Raw genomic sequence first — 25,651 nt, 5'->3', positions numbered from 1 at the left:
TTGATCTAAATCAATTTATGCTTAATGTTGTTCCTCTCATTATATGCTTAAATTTTCAGACAGTGAGCTTCGTTTCTCATGGCCGCGATGGCCCTTTAGAGGTATATTCGCGTGGTGTAGCATATTTGAAAGCTTCTCTTAGTATAAAAAATAACATTTTGCATAATTACTTTGGCTGATACGCTATAAACGGCCATTCCGTATTTACTAAAATTTTTTTAATGAGTTTTATTCTTTATTTTGAGTGCAGTGTCCAGTCTTTTGACTCCATGTTTTCCAACATTTCACTAATTTTAAAATTTAACAAAATGAGAAAAATATTTTAGGTGTGTATCGAACAATAAAATTTAAAACTTAAAAATACACTTTACATGTATACCTGTTATAATTACTTTTAATTTTCGACGGTGAAGTGATTGGGGGACATCAATTTCAGTTGAAACATTATAGCTTTAGCATATTTTAATGCTCATTGAGCATGAAAATTCTTTTTCGAACTACTTCAATTAATATAAATAATAAATTGATATTAATATTAATAGCTCCCGGTTGTTAATATTAATATCAATTTATTATTCTTTTATTAATAAAACAAATCGTTCTTTTCACCTAGAGCGAGGCCGTGGATCCACACGATATGAGAAGAGAATTTCTTACTGGATTCTATGGAAGTGCTGGAGAAGCTATAGTAACTATTGATAAGGCAGTACTTTGGACTGATGGTCGATACCATATTCAAGCAAACCATCAGCTGGATTGCAACTGGATTTTAATGAAGCGAGGTGAACGCGACGTGCGTAAATTGATTCAAATATTTTCATTATCTTGTATCGAACAAAGTCTTTATTCTATATTTACAAGTCTTTATTCTATATTTACAAGTCTTTATTCTATATTTACATGCTTGATCGTCGGTTTATTATTTATGTACTTATTATTTTTGCAGTACGCGTTATATTTTCTGTCTCTATAAGTCGTTAATGAAATAATCTAAATTACCCATCACAATAGATGCCCAACTTCTTTCTAGTTAAATCTAAATAAATTCGTCTTTAATGCTCTTATTATTAATAACAACGATTTATATACAATCCATTAATAAGATCTGAAGACAACAATAAAATTCAGAATAATAATAAATATAATATAGTTAGAGTAAATATATATAGCATATTTACTCGAAATTTTATTAGAACATTTTAATAATTAAACCATTAAAAATAAGAGTATAAAAATAAATTAAATAATTTTTTTATCCAACAAATTTAATTTGTACTAATATTAACAACCTGGTAAAAAAATGTATATAAAAATATGTATAAATATATATATTGTAAAATATGTTCAATATATCTGTGTTTTCTCTCTTTTGCATAGTCTCTCCGTATATAGGAAAAATAATAGAAAGAATAATTGAATAAATAATTTTTGCATTGTTTTTTTTACAAAAGTAAAATTGCGAAATCATACTTTACATTTATATATGATGAATCTTTTCTCATTTCCTGAACCTTTACTTTTTATAAAAAACACAATGCTATTAATTACTATTTTTTAAATTACTTTTTAATTCTTCTTGTTATTAGTATTTTTCCTGTATGTACGAATAGAGATTATAAGAAAAAGAAAACATCTCTATATATGGGTATATATGTATGTATAATTATATATAATTATATATAATTATATATAATTATACACGAAAAAAAATAAAGTTGCTTCAATTAAACGTCGACGTCACGGGCTGCCACAAGCGTACATAATTAATTCAATTGGATATTATTGGACCGAATATTTAAATTATTAAAACAATTATCTGATGTTTTTTGTTCATTAATATTGATGTTGCATCAATAAATTTTATCTCAATAACACTGATGCTATTGATACATCATTTTTTTTCCGTGTATGTACATACATATTTATATGTATGTATAAATTTTTATATGAAAAATTGTTTACCGAGACTACTTTCTGCTATCGTTTATTCTTGTCTCGATAGGTAACCTCATCGGTCCCCAGATGGCGATACCGTCTGGATTTAGAGCCAGACTGTTACAACTATCACTCTCTCGCAAATTTAATTTCTCTGCAGTCTACTAGAGGGCTACGTTAAAGATCATTTTCTCGTGTTTAAAATTCTATCACAATGCTATATCTAGCCATGCTTGAGCGGTGAAATTTTAAGATCATACTTCACAGGATCAGTTCTGTAGGAGTTGATCTCATTCTCCCTCCCTAACATGGGAGTTGATGTAACCATGAAGATGAGGAATAGTCCTCTTCTCTGAGCGTGAGAACGACACGAATTCCCGACTCGTTTCGAGAATTCTGTCATCGATGATCGTTCGCCCTTCGCACCTAGTGCGAAGGGGGTGGGAAGAAGGACTTTCTGAGTGGTTACCTTTTTAAATAATAACAAAAATAATAAGTTTATTCTATATTGCCGCCCTGGTAAACAATATACCAGGGCTACGTGGTCCGCGATATTCACTGCCAGTAGTGAAAATCTGTAATATACGTGACGTAAACTATAGATTTTAGTCTAACAGAACATAACTTCTTGCGCTGGAGTAAACGACGTGCGTAGCACAATCGATTGATATTTATTTCGAACGTAGGAATTATGCGTATAGCACGTCGTCTGTTTTGCTACAGTTTTATATACATTGTGGTGTTATTAGTAAACAAGTACAAATTATTATATAAATAAAATAAATTTTTTTATAAAGTATTTATGTATTAATGTGGTTATGAACTTGTATTGTACAAAACAGTCTATTTCAATTTTTTCGAGAAATAATTTTAAGTCAAATAATATAAAATAATAATAATAAATTAGCATTTTGCTGCAAATTGTTTTGGATGGATTGGATTACACGTCTGTGAATTATCAGCGCAAGAGATCAAAACAAAGCTCAACTAAAATTAGATTTACGATTAAAAAGGAGAAAAACATCATTTAATATTTAAATGGTGAAAGGATTCTATTTGACATTACGAATATTTTAAAAGAATCTATCTCCATCAACGTGTTAATGAGAATTTATAAACAAACACTGAATAAAAAATTGCAGATGTATTTTGTAATATTTTTAATATCGCAACACATTCTTAACATTTAATTAACTATTTCTGTTTAATGTTTAGGTGCCAACGATAACAGAATGGTTAATACAAGAGTTCGAAAATCGATCGGAAGTACGTATTGGTGCCAATCCGAAATTAATACCCGCATTTACGTGGGAGATATGGGAGGACGAATTGGGTAACGAGAAACATTATATCGAGCATTTCTTTATCGCGATATTGTTCAAATATAAATCTTACACATTTTTATTGTCGAAGAAGATAGTTTGTACGTCAATATAAAAATCTATATATTTTTATTATGTACAAGAATTTTGCTCTAATTAATTATAAAATGAATACTTTTCGGTTCAAAAGTTTCACTTTCAAGTCTCGAAACAAGTCCTATCAAAGTAGTATCGTTCTGTGCGAGGTCGAGGAGCGGCCGAAAAAGCCGAATCCGACCTTCTTTCACTTTCAACTAACAATCCTATTCGTGTTCAGCGAATTCGCCCGTAAGATTGGTCGGGGTCCGTAACGACCTGGTGGACTTGATCTGGCAGGTGGGCCGGCCTGAGTACAATCCGCACGCGGCGTACCCGCTGGCGGACGGGTACTCCGGCAAACCGTGGCAGGAGAAGGTCCGGAGTATCCGGCTGGAAATGGAGCTCACGTCGGCCGACGCGCTCGTCGTCACCGCCCTGGACGAGATAGCGTGGCTCTTCAACGTCCGCGGCTACGATCTGCCGCACACGCCCGTCCTCCGGGCATACGCGATCGTCGCCCACGGTGACCTGCATCTCTACGCGCCGCGTCACAAGATCCTGCGATCCGTCGACATACATTTGAAAGTCGATTCCTGCTCCCACGCGAACTGCGTCAAGTGAGTGACGAGTAGAGCCCTGGAAATTATACGGCGTCGAGAGAGAAACTCCTATCAAATTAAGATAAAAAGATGGGACACGATATAGACCAAGCGGGACTTCTATTACAGAAGTAGAGCTCGCAGGATTCGGTTTCACTTTGAATTTTAAAGAAAGTAAAAGAGCTTAGTTTCAAACAGTTATACAAACTCTAAATATTTCTGAGTTCTATAAATTGTATAAGAATTAATATAACGACTAATAAGACCAAGCAGACTTGCATAATAACCGGCTTTTTATCGTTGCAGATGGCACAATTACACAGACATTTGGTACGATTTGAAGACCATGTCGCAAGTTTGGAATACAGTTTGGCTCCCGTCGCCGTGCGGCTACTCGCCGGGTGCGTCCAAAGAAATATACAATTCCGTAAGTGTGACCGCGGAGATGACAGTTTTGCGGATATTTGGAACTTGAGAATACGTATAATACGTGATCTTCCTTCGAATAAGCGATTCTTCAACATAAATACCCTACTTCAAGTTTGTTATCGAGCTTGAGCTGTCTAGATTAATATTATTTTTAGTCCAAAACCTTCCGAATATAAGAAATCGCTTTCTCTTACAAACAATGATTGTAAAGACTATAATTAGCCTTAATTTATTGTCTAATTCGATATTATATAAATCAATAAAAGAAATTATATGTCAACGGATTAATTTTTTGAGAAAATGGATATAGGAAATCGAATCGAGTGAAAATATCTAGATAAATACAGCTAACACATAAAAATCTTTTTTTACAGATTCCACCGGAGAAAAGGCTGGCTAAGGCCTCGCCTATAATCGATTTAAGAGCAAAGAAAAACAAAGTCGAAGCGGCAGGTATGAGAAGCTCTCATCTGCGGGACGCGATCGCCATGTGTGATTTCCTGGCTTACATGGAAGAGCAGTACAAATTCGACTCCGAAGGATGGGACGAGATGCAAGTGGCGAGGGTGATTAATGAAATTCGTTATGAGCAGGGTGGCAATAGGGGTATCGCTTTCCCGACGATCGCGGGATACGGGCCGCACGCCGCTATGCCGCATTACGAGCCGAATAACTTGACAAACATTAAAATCGGGACCACGTCCACATTAATGATCGACTCTGGAGGACAATACTTGGGTATAAAACTTCGAATCTTTTCACTCTGCTTTCTTAGAAAGTAACTAGTCGAATTAGATAGAACAAGAACTGATTTTAAATTCAAAATTAATTTTATAAAGACTTGAGTCGCCCTTTTATTTTTACTTCGTTGCTCTTTTTTTCCTCGCTTCCTCCAATTCTTCGCCAATCAAGTAACCGAGACCTGAGAAGCATGATGAAACTATTTGACAGATGGTACCACAGACGTGACCAGAACTCTTCACTTTGGAGTGCCGACCGACGAGCAGAGAAAAGCCTACACGAGAGTGCTGATCGGTTCGATCGAATTATCGTCTTTGATTTTTCCCAGTGATCTGACGGTAGATCAATTGGACGCTGTCGCGCGGAGGCCATTGTGGAGCACCGGTTACGATTACATGCACGGGACTGGTCACGGAATCGGTCACTTCTCTTCAGTTCACGAACGTTCGTAATCTACAGTTTCCTGTAAAATAGTTGCGTCACGAGAATATGGAATTACAATTGATGAAAGCCATTCTAGTGGAACAATACGCGTTGCAGCGCCTATCAGCTTGTCGTATTTCGGATACAAAAATTCAATCGCAGGATGCTCCGTCAAGTTAAAGCCAGGATTCTTTCTCTCAAACGAACCGGGGTATTACAAAGAAAATGATTTTGGAGTTCGTTTGGAGAATGTCCTTGAAGTAATTCCGGCTGACAAATTGGTACATCTTGATACATTATTATATGTGTATACTTTATGATTATATACATATATAACTAACAGCCGCGCTACTATTTCATATTAGCAGTTTAATTACTAGCTTTAAATTGTTAGCTGATAATTGTTTCAGGCTCATAATGGACGAAGATTTCTCAAATTCAGAGACGTCACTCTAGTCCCTTACGAACCGAAACTTATCGATGTCAATATGCTAACGCCGCTGCACGTAAGTTTTAAATCCATTACTCCACAGCTGTTGAATTTAATTATTATAACTACAGAAAATCACAGGTTCTTGCAATATTAATATATCTATATCACATAGCGGCGTTGGCTAAATAATTACAATAAACGTATACGAGAAGAAGTCGGCGCAGAGTTGAAAAAAAATTTAAAAATGAAAGCATTTTACTGGATGATGGTGAAGACTACGTCCATTCCAGAAACAGGTTCAGGTGGCCACTTTTTTCCTGACTATTCTCAAGCGATACCGTCTACCAGTAGACAATTCCATGTCTTAGTTGTGATCGTTGCCATTTATCACGTTGTAGCAAGTAAGAGATATTCGAACAATTTATGCTTTCGTATACGATTTAATCGTTGAGCCTAGAATAATAATGCCAATTTTAATTGCAGATTTCATGAGAACAAGCGACTAAACTGGGAAACCCATCCCGTTGATCACGTTATTCGCCGAGTATTCTAATATGCATTGTGAAACTTTTTTTTATCATAAAATGTACATTATTTCCAAAGGTTGATATAGGGTATCATATAATTACATTTAGGCAGGAAAAACATAGAAACAAACTTTAATAAATTATTTTTCTATATACATGTCTGTATTACTTATTCTTTTTCACGTCTCCTCCTCCTTTTTCATGTCTTCCTTCTTTTTTTTCTTTTTGCTCTTTTCGATCTCCATCCTGTTGTGGTCGATTATTTCTTGAATTGGATCTGTTATTGGTTGTGGACTGTTTGTCCCGACAGCGACAGTTACGTAAAGTTTAAAATATTTCAATATATCGTCTAAAACAATACAAACATGTAAATCTATAAATGTTAAGATGTAAAGCAAATATAAATGTGTTAAGTCTCAAATTGATTTTACTGAAGCAACAGATGAAACTACATACCTACTACTTTCTTATCTATTTTATATTCGGAAGCTATATTTTCACTATTATGTGTTACTGGATCCTGTTTATGTTGCAAAAGAAATGTGAGAGCCTGTTTCAATGAGCATTTTCCCTCGGGGATCACTGTAGATTCGTAAGGCTCATACATAAATTTATTCTCCCCGATGTATCTATTCCGAGGTAAAGGCTTGGATTCTTTCGTCTCTTCTTTTGGCTCATTTATCTCCTATACAATATCCCAAAGCTTTACATCTCGATAATTTCGATAATCAAATGTATTCGTATTCAAAAATTCTATTAAATAGGATTCGTATCTAAAAGTACAAATTTAAAATGTCATACCTGCGGGTCTTTTGATGTAACGAAAACATCTTTCAGTCGTTGATCCAGTTGTATGTTTTTCTTGTAATGCTCTTCCAGGAAGTGTGGATTTACTGAGAAAGGAACAGAAAAAGGATTACGTGACTAAAATTGAAAGTACGAATAAAGCGGATATCTCGGACATCATTTTTGAATTATGATCACGTAATTACAATTTGGAATAGACATTATACTGACGACTCAATTACCTTCGTCCGTGAGCTTCCTTTGCTTATCCGCGGCTGCATATTGAGGCGCGGGTATCGGCTTTTCTCGAGAAATGATTTTCTCCGCGCGATTTGCGATATTAAACGTGCGGATGGGTCGTGTAAACACCGAGTAAAAGTTTCCCATGGCTCGAGTGACCTGCCGCAAAACAGACTATTCGTTATCTTGATGAAGATGAATACTAATAATGAATACATGACAAATCATGACATAAGGTTATTGTTAATTTCAGCTGTGATATACCTCCTGCAGTCAAAGAACGCAGGGGTTTGAGTTTGTACAACGTGCTTGGACAACAATTGTAAAACATTGAATGAACATTGAACATTGAAAAACAATCACATTTTACTTTCTGCTCCGACTGCGTTCCAAAACTCACCAAGAAAATGGAGTTGCAAGAGCTCCCTGCCACGTCTGCGTTCCAAAACGTACTAAAGAAGGGACATTCGAGTTTTAAGGGTCAATTTCACCAACCACAGTTAGCTTAGGGTGCTGTCACATGGCAGTCAGAAATTCGGAAAACGGAATCTCGGAAAAGTAACGGAGAGGGGGTCAACCAATCAGAGTCAGCTCGATCGGTGCGATTTTTCAAGGGCCGGGCTCCCCATGGAACGACTTTTATGGAAAACTAAATGGCATTCTAACCTTAACATATTTTTAAATTAAAGAGATTTTTATATAATTTTAGAGTATAATAAAAAATACGTCGAAACTTTATTTTTTAATAGACTCTACTACTACGGTAAGTATCTTTTTTCTTCTAAAACAATAAAAATAATTTTTTCAATTTTTACTTATTCCGGAAATATCAGTCCATGGGGAGCCCAGTCACAAAAATTTCGGACTGACAAGTCCGCAATTTTTGCATGTCTGACAGTATGTACATTAACTATTTATGTATTAAAAATTGTGTATTTATATTATTTTGTAGAGATAGAGATCATGAAATGAAAAAAAAATTAAAATACTTTTAACGAAAGAAGTTATTAAATGCATTTAATAACTTCTGACCCCCTCTCCGTTACTTTTCCGAGATTCCGTTTTCCGAATTTCTGACTGCCATGTGACAGCACCCTTAACCGACGGTTAAAGTTAGCAGGATTGACAAATAGAAAGCAGGGTGGATTCATTTCTATTGGTCAATTCTGCTAATTTTAACCATCGGTTAAGCTATGAAAAGTAGCAGCAGATTGTACTGATTGGCTATAAAATAGAGAAGTTCTCAAGTTTTTAGAACTTCTCTATTTTGTAGCCAACCAGTACGATCTGCTGCTGCTTTTCACTGCCCATGAAATTTCACCTTAAGGCTGCGTTCCCACTATACACGTCGCGCGTCGCGTCACGACGCCGCGTCATGAATTATCCAATCAAAACGTTTCAAAGAGAAAAAATAAATTATGGGCGCGTTCAGCAGACCAAGCAGCTGAATAGCAGTCGAACGTGTATGGCTCTTACTTTTAGAACCAACCAATCAACGCAGAGTGTTGATAAGACGAACTCAACAGTTGTGTCTGCTGAACGCGGCCTATACAAGAAGTTCAGCTAAAATAAACAGGGAATAAATTACGGTTCTTGAAACAATGCGCTCATCTACACCGAGAACGGAACTCATTAATGCTCCGCATTGTACATCTGAATTTAAAGCGATTACTGAAACTTTATAGGAGACCTTATGTTCCACTTGGGATTTAAAGGAACTAATCATCATCATGTACAAACAAGTGCCAAATATAATGTTTGATAGTTACAATGGTTGAAATTTTTTCAATACAGTACGAAAATGTGTAAAAATCCTACAAAAATTGTTACAAACTAAAAAGAAATATAATACTTATTTAAATATAAAATTATCTAAAATTGTTTCAGAAAAATAACAATGTGACTATTTTAACATGCATGCAATATCACAAGAGAGTAGATTCTGTCTTATTTCTGAAACACCTAAATCATTACAAATATAAATTGCATAATTAGCAAGTCCAATTACTGATCGTTTAGTAAAAATAATCTACATGTTATTGGTTAAATTTTTTACAACAACACAGGGTCCCGCACGGCCAGCCTTAAGAGGAGCAACCTATAAACATAAAAAGGTTTAAGTTTACAAAATACATTTATAATTATTTCTATTTACCATATTCAATTACAGGAATAGTTTATACACTCACAGGTTCCCATTCGTTGAGATGTGGATCGTAGGCTTCCACTAGTGTGAGACATTGTCGGTCGTTGTGTCCTCCCACGGCCATAAGTCGGTCACCTAATACGCACACACCAACTGTACTCCGGGGCACACTCATTGACGCAACCATAGTCCACGTATCGGTTTTAGGATCATATCTATATTGTTACATCGCATTATATATAACTTGAAAGTTTTAACATATAATGTAACAGCGGCTTTATACCTTTCTACACAATCGAATCTGCTAGCATTGGGATTGCTAGCTGGAGCGTCGTGACCACCGAGTGCATAAAGGCAACCATTCACTACTCCTACGCCTACGCCGCCTCGTCTCTTCGACATAGGTGCGCACGGTGTCCATTTGTTCGTGTGCGGGTCGTAACATTCTACTGTATTCAAGCAGGAATTGATATCTCTTCCTCCTACAGCGTACAATCTAAAACATCATAAAAAAAATATCAAATTTATTTTAAAAAATTTAATATTTAACCTTGTTGTGCACACGGGGTCGAATAGACCCCAGCGTTTTTTCAAACGCGTTTTTCTAATACGTACAATACGTACAAATATTAAAAATTGAACTTTTTATGCATTTTTTAGTGAAAAAAGTCCATTTTTCGGTTTCTTTAGTTAACATATCATTTATAATTCTTTTATGTTGCAAGATATTAATGAAACCTATTAGACCTAATTTGGAAGCTTTGAACAATAGCCAGCAATTTTGTTTGAGTCAAAATAACGAATTGTACGTCTGTAATAAACAATTAAATGACTGGGGTCTAATAGACCCCCTGTGCACAATACGTAATTTTGAAGAGGTGTGCACAACAAAGGTTAATAAGATTTAAAGTTAATAAAATAATATTTATACAAAGACACGTACGTAAAAAGGAAATTAAAATGATTGAAAACAGATATGACATATAAATTTAATAATTTATTTGTAAAGACTTACTTATCATTTAACACAGCTACACCGGCTCTATATCTTTGTACGGACATAGGACATATTGAACTCCACTGACCTGTTCCCGGATCCCATCTCTCTACCGCATTAAGAAAACAACGACCGTCGTGACCACCAACAGCATATAAAAGTCCACCTAAGACTGCCATTCCTGAGAAAGAATATTATAACGTATTTGCTAGGGTTTGATTATGAATAAATGAAATAAATTGCACATTAATTTTGCAAATTCTCATGCATTTGCACATACCTAATCCGCATCGACGAACATTCATAGAGGGTAGAGTGCTCCACGTAAGAGTGGAGAATAAATCGAGGCATTCTACTGTGTTCGATACTTTCAAATCGTCCATACTAATCGTCCCGTGGAGGCCTGTGACGTCTATACCGCCCGCGACAATCAATTTTTTATCGACTACTACTACGCCATAGTGTAGTCTACAGGTTATGAGTGACCAGGGTTTATCTAGAGATCTCCAGGCATTATCGCGTAATGAAAATGCCTCTACAAATTGTGCACCTAGAAAGTACGTTGTAAATTATTTCGCTTGGAAAAAGTAAAATAGTGCGACAATATTGGCATAATATATTTTCTTTACATTAATCGTGATCGATTAATTATCAGTTATGCGATTAATATTAAATAATTCATTTTGGATATAATAAATTACCTTCATTGGTGAGTATCCATCCGACAGCTAACAACGTACCTACAGTGGCTTTTCTGGGTTTCGTTCTACCTGTTTGAAGCAAAGGTCGTTCAGGCAGCAAATGATACTTCAATGCTTCCATTACTAATTCCTGCACCATTCGTTGGTCTTTGAACATTTCGTTACTCTCAATATTGTCAGCTATAAACTGTTTTGATTTATTAGTTAAGCTAATGCACAAGTTCTGTCGAGTAAAAAAATTGAGCTGTCGATGAACTTACCGCGGGTGATAGCAACGGTAATTTGACTAAACCTAATAATTTACTGGCATCTTTGCTTCTGTTTTCTGGATCGTGTTCCAGCCAAGTCACTAGAGCCTGAAATAATAATAAAACAATAACAATTCTATTTATTCTGTATCTCAGCTTAGGTATTTTAATTGCATTTGTATGAAATATTTGCTCAAACAATTATAGAAATACATATTTGTATATTTATGATCAATAGTATAAAAAACTTATAGCTATGATAACATCTGCTTCTTAATATTTCATATAAATTGGTTCGTTCAACAAACAGTTGTCTTACATGAAAGACAGTTTCTTCCGAGGGAACATTAAGATCCTCAGACTCAAGCAACTTGGCAACTTCATTGGCAGATAGCAGTAAGAATTCTTGATTTTTTGTAACTTCCATGAAATGTTTGGTAGTGTATGCGTGTGCGTATTCAAGCAATTCCGAACAACCCTGCGTATCGGCAAACGTCCGTATGCCCAGACAGTTGCTTGGGTGAAGTTGTTTGACGAAAAACTGACAGCACGCTTTAATGACTGGATTCAATTGTAACAAACATGCTGCTGCAAGTAGAGTCTCTACGCTATCTTCCTGTAATTCTATGCAACCTGCAAGTATACAAAAGAACACGTTATTAAGAATTGACAAGAAATCCAGAAATTAACAAGAACGGCTTTAAAAAATATCTGCAAATGCCTTTATCGTAACGTTAATATTCGTGAAATGTTTTTTTACATGAAACATATCTTCTCAAGCAGAATTACCTGTATAACAATAAAGAACCAAAGCCCATAAAGCATCTCCATCAACATCCATTAATTTTATTTCATTTTGTGCCGACTCTCGCAGAGAGCTTGTGAACATGGCAGCAAAATATTCAGAGCCAGCACTGAGTACTATTCGATGAGCTGGGACACGCTTATTTCCTAAGAAAAAAGCACAGAACAGAGAAAAAAAATATGAGAAAATGGGATGTCACAAGTTCATCGAGTGCGAAGAATATTTCCAATATGTTGTGTACAAAATATACTCTCTCTTCAATTTTTACTGGTTAAAAACTTTTAATAATAAAAAGAATTTCTCTTTGAATCTTGATATTATACATAAAAATATACATAAAAATATTTATGAAAATGCACATTTTATGTAAAAATATTGGGATAAAATAATAACTCTCCTCGTTTTTATTAATTAAAACATTTGATTAACCATTATCATCTGAATCATTACAAGTCCAATTGACAGTTGACACATAGATGCGTGGTTATCAAAACAAAAAGCACCCCGGAGCCCGGTACAGAAGGACGGGTACATACACTCACCCGCGATCAGCGTGACGTCTGTCAACTGTTGCTTGTGCAGATAACTCTCCATAATTCGGAGGCTACTTTCCGCGTGCTTCGGCGAGATGGACACGCATGACATTGTGGGCACTACTTGAAAAGCTGTTCGTTCTAGATGCGAGGTTGACTCAAAAGATTGTGTATACTTAATAAACTTTATTCTTACAACTAAACCTCGTGAATGTCCGAAGTATAATAGAGACAAAGGAAAACTGGGTAAATCTGAAGAATAGTAGCCTCCTCACCGATTTTGTTGCACTTAGGCTTAATCGACGCGTTTTTGCGTAAAACGGAAAAATCAGAAAATGTTAATTATTTAGAATACGCGCTGCACCTCGAATATCAATAAAATTATGCTCATTCGACGACTTTGACACGAAACGAAAGAATCTGGTAGAAAAATTCGGCGGTCTGCCCTGCGAAGCGAGATATTTAGCGTTAAAATTGACGACTTTCAGGTTAGGAATCCTGTCATACCGACGCGACGTAATATAGCTTCTTCTTCTTCTTCTTCTTCACATGTGATAAAACGGGACACTAGACACTCCCATGACGCATGAGCATGAGATAGGTCACGCGAGGACGGGTTTAGGAACTCTAGGTTTCGGAACGGCGGATTGCCGTTTCCATGTTGGTGCGAGTGGTCGCGCGCAATCGTAATGAGCACTGCGACTAGTGCGAACTGCGACTGCGAGCAATGGTGATGCTAATGCTAAGACTCCATAGACGCGGAAACGCCGTGCGGTAGAGTGCGTTAACCAATCAGAAGGCTGCCGCAAGTCGCCTGCGGCAAAATCAAAATTTGTGATTGGTCAACGCACTCTGCCGCATGGCGTTTCCGCGTCTATGGAGTCTTAGCATGAGTTTCGGGTAGTATGTATGTACGCGTCGGGACGAGAGCGTACCGTATGCACCGATGATCTGTGAGAGACTCTCGCGACTGTGGTTTTCTTCCGTGCGAAATATGTCGCGGCTCTGTGCGGCCTAACGACGGGACGGTATTTCGGTGAGTCTTTGTGCATATCATAACGGAGAACTGGTATCTGAGTTTCACGATACTCCGTAACCGCCAAAACTGTAGACGGAAACGCCATCTTGTGCATTGATGTTTATATTTTTCACAAATCGAACGACGTCCGCTGTGGATTTTTCACTTTTTCAGATGCGTTTAATGGGTTAGACCGCGTGCCGATTGACACATTCAACATTGATCGAGTCTCTAATGTTGAATTTGTTTCACATTATCTCAGACCAAATGTAACGTTTTATTGCCAGAAAAGGAATGTTTCATTGATGTGTCAGGTTTAGGCAGGATGGCGTTTACTAAACGTTTCCCTTTTTCTAACTACACTTCTTTTGCTTTTGAACTTAAATTTCTGATGTAATTAATTCACTTATTTCATCTCTTTACAGATCAGTGCTAGGAAAATTCAAGAACCATGTTTTACGCACATTTTGTGTTGGCCAAGAAAGGGCCCTTGGCCCGTATATGGCTGGCCGCTCATTGGGACAAGAAATTAACAAAGGCACACGTATTTGAGACAAACATAGAAAAATCGGTGGATGGTATATTACAACCGAAGGTAAACGTCTTGGTGATCAGTAAAGTCTCACAAGAGGCCTGTTTATTTTTGCTGCACTTCTGAACTAGTGCAATAAATTAGAATGATACGAATATATTTTCTTTCATTCTACTTATTGCACTAGCTCAGAAGTTCAGCAAAAACGAACAGGCCTAAGATGTCTTGATGTATCGTTAAATCTTACATACGATATTTATAACAGGTTAAGATGGCTTTGCGAACATCCGGCCACTTATTACTGGGAGTAGTACGAATCTATTCAAGGAAAGCCAAATACTTACTAGCCGATTGCAATGAAGCCTTCGTGAAGATCAAAATGGCCTTTAGACCTGGAATGGTAGATCTGCCTGAAGAACACAGAGAGGCAGCTGTGACGGCCATCACTTTGCCAGAAGTGTTTCATGATTTCGACACTGCTATGCCTGAACTTAAGTAAGATAATGTGCCATTAAGCTTTTGTCCAAGAACTGGATAGTATTTTTAAATATTTGATAAATAAATGTTTATTTTCAGAGACGTTGACATTGAAGCACAGTTTAGTTTGAATCAATCTAGAGCAGAAGAAATAACAATGAGGGAAGATTATGGTAGTTTATCTTTGGTTACGCACGATCAGGGCTTTGGTGATATGAGTTTTGACGCTGAGCCACCAGAGTTGCTACGACATGGCAGTGGCATGGAACCTTCGTTAGATCAAGTATTTATTTTACTTTGTGTTCTTCTTATTTTTATTTATTAAACACCTCTGATTATTATATAGCAATGAGTAAAATTGAATGTGCTTTATAAGGTTTCTCAAAAGTAATTATACATTTTAAAGTAATATTACATGTGCATAACAGCAAAACAGTCTAAATATAATCTTAATATTTTAAAAAATATATAAAAGTTTTTGTAAAAACGTTTATAGAATGTGTTCTCAGTTTTGTTTATTACCGTGTATATAATGTGAACAAATACTTTTAAACATTTTCTAAAGATGTCATTTTTGTTAAATAAGCAACAAAACTAGCAATTTTTATTACTTTTTTTTTTAATAATGAGCATTTTAAGATATTAATTATCCCGATTTGATTTTAGAGTCACATGTTGTTTAGCGATGGCCCAGGAATAGAAACAGCATTAGAACAAAAAGAGAAAGAGCCAGTTGCAGGAACATCCGCTACAGCACAACCCATGGACATCGATACACCCATCAGAGATGATGGTTTTGGTGGTCATCTCGGCCAGGATATCATATGTACGATAAAAATAACTAAATAAATAGTATTCTTCTTGCAAACGGATCCGATAATTATTTATAATTATTACGTGTTTTAGCGGGAGGTCTCTTTGAAGGTGGTTTATTTGATGAGGCTCCAATGGGTGAAGTACCCGTTCCTGAGGTTAGTTCAATAAATGAGCAACCGGAAGCAGGCGCGCCTCCTGGAGCTGCTGCTTCCGTGCACGATGACTCTGACGAAGATATGGGTGATCATTTTGGTGGTCCAGCTTCTCCGATGGGAGGCATGAGGTATTCATCATTTCCAAAAAATTTATAAGATTCTAAAATATGCAATTAAAAAAGAAAAATTAAGTAATAATAGCCAAAGCATGATAGGTCACAAAGAAATATTTGTGCCAAAGTTGATAGGACACAGAAATATTTGTGCAATCGGTGTATTCAATGATCGAACTTTATTCAATAAACAAACATATCCAATCTTGGATCAAAATGTACGTTTGTCAACAAAAGTGTTTATCAGATAGACCGGTCAATTACACTTTGATTTTTATTGCCTAATTTTCCTTTCTTGATTTATTGTTGATCTCGTTCTTTGCGTATTTTACTATATATGAAATGTCGATATACTAACGAATTGAATACGTTATGTATAGCTCTGACGGCTCGAGACCAGCTACGCCAGCTGCAGCTGGAGAGGAAATTGAAGGAAGAATAAGCGTTGCTAGCCGACGTTTTACACCAGCTCCGCCAGTTATACCAGAAGAACATGCCATTGACAATATAGAAGAACCAGCACCTTTACAAGATCAAACCACATTATTACATGATGAGGAAGAAAGCTTCGCGCTAGCTCCAATTGACGCATCCGCTTTGAAGGGTAAATTTTTTTATTCTAACATTGATGTACGTATGTTGTAATTAATTTATAATTAACAAAAAGTCATCGGTTTTCCTAGGATTCACAAAAGCTAAGCGCAAGCGTAAACTCATTGTCGATGAAGTAAAAAATATTTCTGGCGAGGAAATGAAGGCACAGCTATCCGATACTAGCGATATTATCACAACGTTGGACTTGGCACCACCTACGAAAAGACTAATGCACTGGAAGGAAACGGGCGGTGTAGAGAAGCTCTTCGCTCTGCCAGGAAGGCCTATTCCGGCTCGTGTTCTATTTAAAGTAATAATATTTCATATTATACGATTGTTAGAATAACAAACTTCGAAAACCTATATAATTATTTTATCTTTATTACCGAAACAGAATTATCAAAGGCATTTGACGAGCAAGTCTTACGATCATGAAGATTTCGGGCGACTTGGAAATGAAGAAGATGGAATGTCTTTGGAACAAATGAGAGATGCTCCAGATGCAGAAATGTCCTCTTTCGAACAAAGTATTCTCAATAAGCGTACAGGACGAAAACGGAAAGCACCACTGGATGATGAGGTCAGTCATAAAAATAACAATAAAAGAAAAATCTTTCTTCTTTAAAGAAAATAAAAAATCAGTCAATTTTAATGGCGTATTATAATTAATATCAATGTAAATATCGTTATGTTTAGATAAGGCAACCTCCTCAACCAGCCCAACCAACTCCAGACGTCAGTCAATCGAATGAAGCAGACATTCCAAACATAATTGCACAACAGAATCTATCTTCAGAATCAGCTATACCACCCGAAGTATCTTTACCAGCAGAACCATCGGTTTCCGATATAAGCAGCATTGTGCCTTCTGGGGAACCATCAGAGGTTTTACCACCAATTACCGAAACGCCTTTGCTCGGCTCGGAAATGCCACAAGTCGCGCCAGGTGAGGTCAGCGCACACGAAGAGTCCCAAGTACCATCAACGTCGGCACAGGAAGACGCGGCCACCACCGTACAAACATCCGATATGCCGCAGATGGAAAATATGGGTTACGATCAAGTGAGTTAAAAAAAACTTTCATTCTGTGACAAATGCATGAAAAATATAGAATTAATTTATATTTCCCTAAGTCTTTGATTGTATTATTGCGTTGTAACTATTGCTTCCTTACACATTACATCTAGAAAACACAACACACATTTTATATAGAAATTCTTATCAATGCTGCATAATTTCGATAGGCGCAACCGCAGGTTTCGTACATGGGCTATGACGAACAGCATCCCCCAGCACATACGCCTGGTGCAATTTCCGAAAGAGGACCCGCTACACCATGGAACCATGAGGATTACGAGTTTCCGCCATCCGTGGGACCTGTAATACTATACTTAATATTATTCATAAACTTATATTTTTGTTATATATTTCTATAAACAATATAGTTTTCTATTCTATATTTATTTATTTATCACAAGTTTTGATGGAAAATTTAAAAAAATCTATAACATTAATTGCTTATAATATGTTACATTTTTCAGCAAGAGGAACAACAAATGGATGAAACTTATGAGCAGTTTGAAGAACGTGTTCTTAACAAAAGAGCAGCACATATGTATCATGTTATTAAGAGCAAACTAGATATCAAAGATAAATTAACACTATCGGAGATGGCATTCAAAAATAATCGCAAACAGGTTGGTACTTTGTTAAACGATCCATTATCCAATATCCAATATGTTCGTCTATACGAGATTTTTATATTGATTAAAAAATACTCTGTCTTTGCAGGTTGCACAGAAATTTTATACGCTGTTAGTCCTGAAAAAGTTCCAAGTATTAGAACTCAATCAAGAATATTCATATGCTGAGATTATAGTGACAAAAGGACCAAAATTCGAAAATCCTGCGTTGTAAAGGTTTATGCTCTCAATTACAAAACTGCGCGTATCAAGGAAGGACGTTGACACCTATCTTTACACAAATATCAAAATAACATTCACATTTTTTTATAAATCCTAAATTAAGATAGTAGGATTTATTGATTTTCAACACTGAATGATTTGTGAGAAATGAAATATCTGATTTTTTTTATTCCCTGTCTTGGAAAGATGCATAATGATATTATTGTGTAATCATTTTAATCGCATTGCGTTTCTTTTTTCATACGTATAATATATAAAATATTGATTACTCTTTACTTAAATAAATTCTTATTAATCTTATTAAATATTTACTCCTAACTTGTACTCCTTATTTTCCAAAATGTCTTGTGATTTTGTCTTGCATTATTCATCAATCCGAACAGGGTTTGTATATAAACATAGCAATAGTTGAAAAATATTTTATGACATATGTATCATCAATGACTTTTTAAGTCTATATATTGCAAAAAGGTCCAAAACTACAGGTACACTCTTGACATTAATCAATTTTGATATAATTATTCATTTTCATTTGAAAATATTTTGTAATAAAATATTAATGCAGTTAAAGATTTCTATATTTTCAATTTATAAAATTCAGAAACTAAAAAATTCGGGAATTTATAGTACTTATATACATATTTAGTTGTACTGTAAACAGTTATTAATGGAAGAGTTAATTTAATTGTTTGTGAATAATAATTTTATGTATTATTGTCAGAAAGAATATATTTTTGATTCCTATCTGTATGAAGATAATAAAAGATACAAGAAACTAAACATTAATTACGGAATTTGTGTAAACTTTTTGTTATAATGCTTTACTTTTATCAATTGAGATCATATTAATAATGCGAAAATCATAATTATCACTTTTTTTCTTTGAAAATATCTACTTAAAAAGTTAATAAAAAAATAATTACCAAATTAATAAGATAACAAAATTTGATTATGGTGCTGTTTTTGGAAAAAATATTCTCTTTAGTATACTATATTTATCAAAAAAAATTGTATGTTTAATGATTTATTGTTGTATTTGTATGTCTGTCTCATGATGTATAAAAAAATTACAATATATTTTAACGGATTAAATGTTCGTCATACAAATTTTGCAATAAAGTTATAAGTTTACACTGTAAATAAATACATTTATAACGTCAAGGTAACAAATCGTTAAATTATAATCGTAAGAAATAATTTAGTAATGTGTCATTAAGTTTAAAATCAGTTAACTGCCATGTAACAAATATATTGTAAATAACATCTATTTAACGAACCAGGTTTACTGAGAAAATAAATATCGTTTATGTATAATATTATTTATAAACGATATTGAACCTACTGTGAGCATACATATCATATAATACTTAAAACTGTTATTCTCCATTATTTTCCATTAATGAACTGTTACACTAGATATATATTAGATAATAATTTATTTAGTTAGTAGAAGAGTTTCTTTATAATTAAGTTATCTTTCACATGCGTGATGTAATAGGAAAATATCATCTGAACTTAAAACTTATTTTAATATTTTACGACAAAATATTCATTCTTTATTATTACTGCATGTAGGATTTGTATGTTAAACACAGTTTTATGACGAGTAACATACACATGCACACATATTTAATATTAATTATTTATATAATAGTATATTATTATATAATATTCAGTAATTTAATTTTATATTATTTTTATCCAAAGTAAAATTTATAACATGCGTGCGTAATGTCATATTATTTAAGTCATATTCATTGTTAAATAATTACATAGACATTTGGATAAAACTGGTATAATTAGCATAAACAATATGAAATACATTTTCGATATACTGTAAATACCGTGATTATATTAACTACAAAATTCCCTTAAACATAAAAGTTTATTCATATAAATCAAAGAAATGTAAGTTTAAGAACATCCCTAGTTTTTAGTAATAAACACAAAATTAAATATTTCTCCTACATATTCTTTTTTATACAGATGTTAAATATCGTATTCTGTGGTATTAATGCAATCAAATAAGTATAACATTATGTTATAAAACAGCTTTATTTTAGCAGCATTTTACGCACGCGGACAATAAACGAGCAGCAAGTTGTAATTAAATCTTTATTATCGCGTGTGATATTTGTATGCGCAGTGGAACATTTACAAATCTTTTACATTTTTCTCGTATAAACGCATTGTATTCAATATAATATGTAAATATGTATCCAACATAATATATAAATGCATTTTGACATTACTCGTCCAGTTCACCAGCGTCCATAGCATCTTGATAAGACTTGGTCTTCGAGTGCTCAGGATCTAATCTAATCATATCATCGATTCGAAGAATGGTTATAGCTGCTTCAGTAGCAAATTTCAAAGATTTAACTTTTGAAATAGCTGGTTCTAACACGCCTGCTTTTTTGTTATCTCTTATAGTTCCCATGAGTAAATCAAGACCCACCCTGTAAAAGAATTAACATAATTCATATTATTTTATATGACAAACTATGAGAAAGGTCAATGGAAACTTACCACTTCAAGTCGACAAGATCTGGTTTTGTTATACTGGAATTATGATAGGCTCGGAGCTTGGCGACAAGATCGGTTGCGTCTTGTGCAGCGTTTACGGCTAATGTTTTTGGTATAACTAATAAAGATCGAGCAAATTCCGCTATAGCCAGTTGTTCTCGGGAGCTCTGTAACATAGAAGCGTGTAAACATCTCATGCCAGGGAAAGAAAAATTGATAGTAAAGATGCAGAATTTAATTATACCAATGATGTCGCAAAGTTTTCCAAGTATATTGAGAGTGCGGCTTCTACGCAACCTCCTCCCGCGACGACGTTTTTACTTTCCAAGACTCTCTTGACAACGCATAACGCATCATGTATGGAACGTTCCATTTCATCGCAGTAATAATCGTTTGGTCCGCGTAAAATGATAGAGCTCGCTGTGCGTGCCTTAGGCCTTGAAATTTGAAAAAAAATCATCGATAAATAATAGTGCCTTTATTGCTATTTTTCATAATACTAATTGCGTTATGTGTGGTGACGCGTGGCTCATTATAAAAGCGACCGACTGATAATCGATCAGTCCCAAGTTCGAGTCTCGATCGTCACCTCACTTGCCTCGCGAAAGATACAGATCCTGCTTTACATTTTTTAAGCCTAAAAATCTGGAGGATCTGGAAGAATGACGAGCGGTCTCGTAAACCTGGCAGAATACCGACCAGGGATCGACAACTCAACTTAGAAAGCGGGAAAGTCACAGAACTTTTTAAATCTAAGTGACACTAGGAGACTAATTAGTCTCACCCGCTATTACTACTACTGCTACTAATTACGTTATGCGAGAATTCTAGAAATATATTTCAGCAGATATATGCGAGACGGCAAACGTGTATAACTGATAAGAACTATTCTTCTTTTCATAGAGCTTTACCGACATCTTATTAATAGCAAAATATATACCCTTTAATCAAAATAAGTTCGTCATCGCATATCATCTCTTGCACTACTTCGGCAGCCTCCCCCAAGAAACTGGCCTCGAAGCTCTCCTCTCCTTCCATGTTGGTCAGCGAAGTTACAAATTGCGCGCCTGTAGCTTTAGCGATTCTTTTCAGATCAGCTTTTTTGCATCTGCGCACTACTATGGTCTTAGCTTCCACAAAATACTGTGGAAAAATAAAAAAAAAATTGAATATTGCGCTCATTTCTGAAATCCATTGCTAGAAATTAGAAATGTTAAGACTGTACCTTTAAGCATAAATCGTCAATGCCGCCGGATAAAAGAACGACATTGGTCCCAGCAGCAAGAATCTTCTGAATGCGTTCCTTAGTGATATCCGCTTCGCGTTGACGAACAGCTTCGAGTTTCTCGGGATCCGTAATAAGTACTTCGACGCCCAACTTCATCTTTGCTTTCTGCAACGAGAAGTCTAGACACGCGATTTTCGCGTTCGCTATCCTTTTCGGCATTGCTTGAGAAGCGACGGTGCAATTAAGCGCATATCCTTGAACTAAAACCGATTCTCGAACGCTCTTTCCGTGTGCCTTCAAAACATTGACTGCTTTTATAGGATATAAAAATCCTCCCTTGCCGTCATTGATTTTTACCGCGTTAGCAGCGTCGACCACCATGTTGCCAAAGAAATTGGCATCACTAATTATTAGTTATAGAAAATATTTCATACATTGCTTCTACCAAATATCGATAAACAAACTACAAACGATGAAATTGTAAGTAACATCAAAAAGGATACGCTCCAATAATTTTGCTTGACATAGATGTTTTTGCAACATTAACTAAGCATTCCCTTCCGAGCTCGTCCACGCTGACAGTTAGGTGTTCCTGAATATACTTGCATGCTTCTCTAAAATTTATTTCATGTAAAATTGTATCAACTAAAATATCGTTTTTTTTCTTGATTCGATAAATATGAAATACACTTTTATTCATTAATAATTTAGCTTTAGCTAATTAACATTAATCAATAATTCAATTAATTTCATATTAAAGGTAAAATGATTTAATAAAGTGAATCATTGAATACTTACTTGCAGGCGAGTCTGTAGCCACTAATGACTGAAGTCGGATGTATCTTTTGTTTCACAAGCTCATCTGCATTTTTCAAAAGCTCCGCCGCTATTATAACCTTCAAAATATAAAATAGCATTTTATTAAATATATATTTAATTAAAAATTTTATTAAATGTACAAATATAATTGGATCACTTACCACTGAAGTAGTACCGTCTCCAACTTCCTCATCTTGTAACTGGGCTAATTCAACTAGAACTCGCGAAGCTGGGTGTTCAACTTCTAACAAGCGTAAGATAGTCGCACCATCATTGGTAATAGTGACATCCTGAAAACGTTGTAATTAATATTAATGTTTTGTTCCAAATTCTTATGTTTATATTAAAAGCTATAAGAGCTAAATACATACACCAATGTCATCGACCAACATTTTGTCCAATCCAACCGGACCCAAGGAGCTTTTAACTATATTAGCGATAGCACAGGCAGCCATAACTGGAAGAGATATAAATAAATAATATATTTATATCATACATTTGCATGTACAACTCACATATTACATTTTAACTATGTACAATTCAAAGATTATATATTAATAAGCTATTTTCATTTTAAATAAAAATTATCAAAATATAGGCATGAAGTATTTATTAATTGTTCATATAATTAACCCTAGTAGTACAAATATGGGTATTTCTTGTCCGATTGACTTCTATCCATGAAAAATTCTCGAAATTTCAAAGAGTCCCCAATTATACACTTAATTTTTTTTCTAGAATAAAGTGCCGATATTTATTCCAGAAACTTGAAAGTATGTTCATAAATTTTTAGATTTTTTTTAATTACTTTAAATATGTGAAAAAGGTATCATGGGTGTTTGAACACGTTGATACCCATGTTTGTACGAATAAAGTGCCGTTTTTCACATTTGTACTGTAAGAGAGAGTTAATTTTTTACACAATATACCAAGTTGCTTTGTACTCCTAAGAAAGCATTATTTTTATATTATTTATCGAAGTTTATATCGCACATTTATTTTTAAGCAAAATAAATCTAACTACTATTTGATACAGGTGCTATTCCAAACGCAGCTTTAGTTAACTAAAATGCTATAGTGTACGTGACGTAAACTTTTTTTATTTTTAGTTAACTAAAAATTTTAGTTAACTGAGGTTGCGTTCGGAATAGCACCACAGTCAACAAGTATGTACGAAGGGCTAGTCGTCTATTTCCCGGTTGCAGGCCTCGATTGCCAAAAATGCCAACCGTGATTTCGTGTTATACGTAAAAAACCGGAGTAACAATATATTCAAGCGTCGAAGACCGCTTCTAATATCTACCGATTCCGTTTCATGGATTCACGGATTTCTCGGTAGAAAAACGGTAATCGATACGAAACGGCACGAACAAGGAATGATACGCGGAGTTCTCGAGGCCGCGCGGGACGCGATATATAACCAAACTCCGCGGATTGATGCTCATACCATTTTGCGTTCGCACCGGCGCTCCCGACTGTCGGACGCCTCCGATGGCTAAAGCACTCGCTACCGTCGACATTGCGAGAGACTCGATGTTATTTCAGCACGATACAGAAACCACGTTGTTCGGTAACGACGCCGAGAAAGAGTCTTGAGTCTTGACGAGTCCAAGTCCAAGGAAGCCGCGTGCGACTTGATGCGACTACGAATAATAATGATTATAATGACGATCAACGCCAACGCCAGCCGCCAGCGCCCAACTTCGCCTCCTACTTCCTTTTACGGTCAAGTGCGACTTTAGCGGCTATTGGCCACGTCGCGTTTTGTTTTCGAACGTAATTGGCGACGAGTTGGACCAAAAAGTAGCGCGTCTTCTACCAATTTCTTATTTATTTTATTTTATTTATTTTATTTTCTGACTGCGGAGTTTCTTGTTACGCTTATATATATATATATTTTTTTTTTTAATTCTTTCTCGTAATTTTGTTATTAATTAATGGATTTTGCAAATTTTTCCCATATATTATTATCTAACAGAGATGGCACGAGGTGTAAAATGAGTTATGGATTGAAACATAGCTCATTCGAAAGAGGATGTCGAGTACATAAACGCTGTAAAGGGATTACAGTGAATGGGCCCTGGTTGCTGAGAAATTTGCATCTAAAGTTGAGCATCCGGCTTACTGTAATGCCCGTGTCACACTACGTATCGCGGACGCGGATCGGATTGGGATTACGGATCGCGGATCGGATATCAGCCAATCACAGATGAGCTGCTCGTCCATGATTGGCTTAGATTAGAACGTTTATGTACTCGACATCCTCTTTCGAATGAGCTATTGCCGGTATTCATAATCAGACCTTATTTCAAGATCGTCTTAAGTAATATCTTAAGATGCTGATACGGTTCTGTGATTGGTTCATAACATCTTAAGATCGTACTTAAGACGATCTTAAATATAAGATTCGACTATGAATATCGGCCTATGTCTCAATCCATAACTCATTTTACACCTCGTGCCATCTCCTTGTAAGTTGTCGGCATTCTTAATAAAATTATGACA

The 25,651-nt window shown here is 35.2% G+C and overlaps 5 protein-coding genes and 1 non-coding gene across 11 annotated transcripts in view; 3 read left to right on the top strand and 3 right to left on the bottom strand.

Annotated features, from left to right (window-relative positions):
• The window catches only part of LOC112454241 (xaa-Pro aminopeptidase 1-like), a 32,019-nt gene extending 25,373 nt beyond the window's left edge, over positions 1–6,646 (top strand). The window contains exons 3-13 of one of the 3 annotated variants that reach the window (XM_025015518.1): positions 60–101; positions 614–793; positions 3,151–3,268; positions 3,574–3,952; positions 4,241–4,361; positions 4,738–5,101; positions 5,315–5,548; positions 5,645–5,808; positions 5,938–6,033; positions 6,133–6,361; positions 6,444–6,646. In XM_025015518.1, the coding sequence (XP_024871286.1) occupies positions 60–101; positions 614–793; positions 3,151–3,268; positions 3,574–3,952; positions 4,241–4,361; positions 4,738–5,101; positions 5,315–5,548; positions 5,645–5,808; positions 5,938–6,033; positions 6,133–6,361; positions 6,444–6,466 (1,950 nt within the window). In that variant the 3' untranslated portion in view covers positions 6,467–6,646. Of the gene's footprint in view, positions 1–59; positions 102–613; positions 794–3,150; positions 3,269–3,573; positions 3,953–4,240; positions 4,362–4,737; positions 5,102–5,314; positions 5,549–5,644; positions 5,809–5,937; positions 6,034–6,132; positions 6,412–6,443 lie in introns of those variants that run through there. The other 2 variants (XM_025015517.1, XM_025015519.1) reach the window with 2 other exon arrangements.
• On the top strand, positions 2,186–2,401 carry LOC112454280. The gene has a single exon (XR_003040710.1). It is a non-coding gene; the product is annotated as a small nucleolar RNA U3 (small nucleolar RNA).
• Positions 6,326–7,900, bottom strand: LOC112454256 (protein NDUFAF4 homolog). 2 transcript variants are annotated; one of them, XM_025015544.1, is made up of 6 exons: positions 7,877–7,900; positions 7,516–7,672; positions 7,289–7,380; positions 6,944–7,172; positions 6,657–6,836; positions 6,326–6,413 (listed from the first exon to the last, which is right to left on the bottom strand). In XM_025015544.1, exons 2-5 carry the CDS (start codon positions 7,658–7,660, stop codon positions 6,667–6,669), a joined length of 636 nt encoding a protein of 211 aa, XP_024871312.1. In that variant the 5' UTR covers positions 7,661–7,672; positions 7,877–7,900; the 3' UTR covers positions 6,326–6,413; positions 6,657–6,666. The 2 variants fall into 2 exon arrangements, with proteins under 2 accessions (XP_024871312.1, XP_024871311.1); XM_025015543.1 differs by lacking the exon at positions 7,877–7,900 and adding an exon at positions 7,778–7,870.
• Positions 7,901–9,271: 1,371 nt separating this feature from the next.
• Positions 9,272–13,262, bottom strand: LOC112454244 (kelch-like protein 5). The gene is made up of 10 exons (XM_025015524.1): positions 12,953–13,262; positions 12,395–12,556; positions 11,925–12,238; positions 11,618–11,713; positions 11,358–11,544; positions 10,937–11,206; positions 10,675–10,837; positions 9,943–10,155; positions 9,703–9,874; positions 9,272–9,611 (listed from the first exon to the last, which is right to left on the bottom strand). Exons 1-10 carry the CDS (start codon positions 13,053–13,055, stop codon positions 9,543–9,545), a joined length of 1,749 nt encoding a protein of 582 aa, XP_024871292.1. The 5' UTR covers positions 13,056–13,262; the 3' UTR covers positions 9,272–9,542.
• A 559-nt stretch (positions 13,263–13,821) lies between these two features.
• LOC112454238 (double-strand-break repair protein rad21 homolog) lies at positions 13,822–19,147 on the top strand. 3 transcript variants are annotated; one of them, XM_025015510.1, is made up of 13 exons: positions 13,822–13,979; positions 14,387–14,556; positions 14,759–14,988; positions 15,070–15,253; positions 15,637–15,796; positions 15,877–16,069; positions 16,435–16,658; positions 16,738–16,958; positions 17,043–17,228; positions 17,345–17,710; positions 17,893–18,027; positions 18,190–18,345; positions 18,440–18,565. In XM_025015510.1, the coding sequence occupies exons 2-13, from the start codon at positions 14,413–14,415 to the stop codon at positions 18,563–18,565; spliced, it is 2,325 nt and encodes a 774-aa protein (XP_024871278.1). In that variant the 5' UTR covers positions 13,822–13,979; positions 14,387–14,412. The 3 variants fall into 3 exon arrangements, with proteins under 3 accessions (XP_024871278.1, XP_024871279.1, XP_024871280.1); XM_025015511.1 differs by having other exon boundaries at positions 13,822–13,989; XM_025015512.1 differs by lacking the exon at positions 13,822–13,979 and having other exon boundaries at positions 14,413–14,556; positions 18,440–19,147.
• A 1,462-nt stretch (positions 19,148–20,609) lies between these two features.
• Positions 20,610–24,825, bottom strand: LOC112454246 (T-complex protein 1 subunit alpha). The gene is made up of 10 exons (XM_025015526.1): positions 24,594–24,825; positions 23,518–23,603; positions 23,308–23,436; positions 23,126–23,223; positions 22,831–22,941; positions 22,325–22,730; positions 22,040–22,242; positions 21,344–21,536; positions 21,103–21,266; positions 20,610–21,032 (listed from the first exon to the last, which is right to left on the bottom strand). The coding sequence occupies exons 1-10, from the start codon at positions 24,664–24,666 to the stop codon at positions 20,822–20,824; spliced, it is 1,674 nt and encodes a 557-aa protein (XP_024871294.1). The 5' UTR covers positions 24,667–24,825; the 3' UTR covers positions 20,610–20,821.
• Positions 24,826–25,651: the final 826 nt, after the last annotated feature.

Source organism: Temnothorax curvispinosus, unplaced genomic scaffold, assembly GCF_003070985.1.
Source record: "Temnothorax curvispinosus isolate PA1 unplaced genomic scaffold, ASM307098v1 QBEX01004937.1, whole genome shotgun sequence".
In the NCBI taxonomy this organism is placed as follows: Eukaryota; Metazoa; Arthropoda; class Insecta; order Hymenoptera; family Formicidae; genus Temnothorax; species Temnothorax curvispinosus.
Note: the sequence above shows the minus strand (reverse complement) of the source record. Positions and strands in the feature narration are given on the sequence as shown.